The sequence below is a fragment of the Oratosquilla oratoria genome, chromosome 2, assembly GCF_046742065.1.
Source record: "Oratosquilla oratoria isolate Oo_2021 chromosome 2, ASM4674206v1, whole genome shotgun sequence".
Taxonomy (NCBI): Eukaryota; Metazoa; Arthropoda; class Malacostraca; order Stomatopoda; family Squillidae; genus Oratosquilla; species Oratosquilla oratoria.
Window position 1 is genome coordinate 50,292,512 of NC_134778.1, and position 2,500 is coordinate 50,295,011.

The 2,500-nt window shown below is 43.9% G+C and overlaps 1 protein-coding gene across 1 annotated transcript in view; it reads left to right on the plus strand.

Moving 5' to 3' along the window:
- The window catches only part of LOC143038656 (fat-like cadherin-related tumor suppressor homolog), a gene marked incomplete at its 3' end in the record, with an annotated part of 278,347 nt that overhangs the window by 179,938 nt on the left and 95,909 nt on the right, over nt 1-2,500 (plus strand). The window contains 3 exon segments of the mRNA XM_076208162.1: nt 115-326; nt 1,167-1,380; nt 1,720-1,914. Coding sequence (XP_076064277.1) covers nt 115-326; nt 1,167-1,380; nt 1,720-1,914 — 621 coding nt within the window.

Genomic DNA, 2,500 nt, shown 5'->3' on the forward strand with positions numbered 1-2,500 from the left:
TTCCGTTTTCTATTGCCTTCCTCCCATATTCCCCATATATTATTATACGTCCCTTTTCTCGTTCTCTACCCATCATCGCTCTCGTTTATGGGTTTCACCTTACTCCACCTGCAGGCGTTATCAAGACTGCTGCCCCCTTGGACTACGAAACCACCCACACCCACAATCTGACCCTGAGAGCGCGGGACCCCATCACAGGTTCCCATGCAGACGCCCAGCTGACGCTGACGCTTACTGACGTCAATGACAACGCACCAGACTTTACGGCACATGTCTACAACGTCACTGTGTCAGAAGCTGCCGCTGTGGGTCAGAAAGTTGCAAAGGTTGGTCATTTTTTTCTTTGTCTAAGACCAAACATGTTCTTACGTGTTATTTGTATCCTTTTTTTTTTTTTTTTTTTTTTTTTTTTTTTTTTTTTTTTTTTTTTTTTTTTTTTTTTTTTTTTGTTATGTTCATACCAACATTTATGTATGGCAGTAAAATCATCCTAACTCCTTTCCTCAACGACTCCCAATGCCGTCCAGTTACCCTGCATGTCAAAGATTATAGAGCAAGTATAATGGCTTCGGCTGTATCTAAGCGTTTCTTTGAGTCCCTCCTCCCACATTTCACTTCTTTTTTCCAGAAACTTACGGTGGTATTCTTAAAAAAAAATCTTTCCTTATATAAATATTTCCTTCCAAGGATTTACATAAGATTTACATAAGGAAAGATTTTTTTAAGAATACCACCGTAAGATTGTTACGGTGGTATTCTTAAGAAAAAAAAATCCTTATATAAACCTTTCCCTTCCAAGAATTTATATAAGGTTTATATTAGGAAAGATTTTTTTTTTTCTAATAATACCACCGTTACCTTCTGGTTCTGGGGTCGCCGATTAAATGAAGCGGCCTTGCTGTGGATGTACTGTGTCTTGCGACACTGCTTCTGACCCAGGGCGGTGGGCAGGGTGCAGGGATGACCCGTCATCCAGGAGGTGCTCAGATGAGAGGGAGGGTGGGAGGGGTGTGGAGTGTGTTTGGGGATGAAATGGGTGGGAGTGTTTTTATGCCTTTCCCTTTCTGGCTACCTCCCTTTGAAGGGGGAAAAAGCCTTGGTATATGTATGTATGTACCTTCTGGTTGACATAACCTCGAATAACACTCCTTCCTGCCCTTATACAGGTTGAGGCTTCGGACCGGGACACAGGGCTGGGAGGTCTCGTCCACTATTCCTGTGCCACCGCCTGCGATCTTTTCAGCATTGGGCGCCAGGATGGACAAGTCAGCCTTGCGCGGGTCCTTGACGCTGAGAGGGAGAGACGCCACATCCTGACGGTGGTGGCGACGGACTCGGGACTTCCTCCCATGTCGTCCTCTGCCACGGTCATTGTCCATGGTGAGTCAATGTCTGTAGATTGGTATCTCTTAGCGTAATATGTGCCGAAGGCCTTCTCCCCTTGTAAGGGGAGACAGAGAGTTTATCATTAAGTATTGTGTACTTAAAAGAAGGACCTCATAATCTATGCTCTAACAGCCTCATACTGTTTCTATATGATTTTCAAATAGGACCCTCTTCATCTCTTACTTGTCACCCTTTCTTTTCCCATTCTCTTTATCGAACTCCCTTTCCCCCACTCCCTGCCCCATCCTATCTCTGTCCCACACCCTCCCTAGTTTCATTTTCCCGCTTAAGTATCAACCCTGACCTCGGCATTCCTGCCTTTCCTCTCCGCAGTGTCTGACTTCAACGACAACGCCCCCGTGTGGTCTCAGCGACGCTACACCTGCAGAGTGTCCCCGGAAGCTGCCCGGGGACACTTGGTTACAACCCTGGCCGCACACGACCCTGACGCGCAGGATACGAGAACTCTCCACTACAGTATCCACTCCGGAGACTCACAGGGAATCTTTAACCTTGATTCCACCAATGGTATGATTGAGAAGATAAAGGAATATCGGTGGCGAGGGTTTATTAAAGAAGCAGACTATGATAGATAATACACTCTGAGAATATCTGGTACCTATATTAATGGGGTTACAGTAAGGAATAGGATTTATGGAAGTATATTGATATCAAAAGGGACTGGGTCTATAACAGGTTAGTTATAATGGGCGGTTCTTATCAATTCATAGATTGTTTGGCAGTTGTGATGGACCGGGTTTTAAAAGGATTTGTCACATTAGGGTTATCAAGTATTATAACATTCTCGATATATTCAGACGCTCAGTAAGATTTGTGCGTGGAATACAATTGACAAAATGGGTCTGGAAAAAAGTTCATAACGATGGAACTTAAAGGGAAAAGTAGTTATAGTAAATTGTGATGGCATGCTGGAAGCTAGGAAAGGATTATGAGAGCATTAGTCACAAAAACTGAGGGTTCTGAAGGAACAGGAAACTGTGAGAGAAGGGTTTTGATAATAGTTATGATAGTTGTTTCCTTAAGTTCCATTAAGTTAAAAACTCGCATCCCACATTGGCTGGCAACAGTCCTCAGCACAAATCTCTCTTGGAAG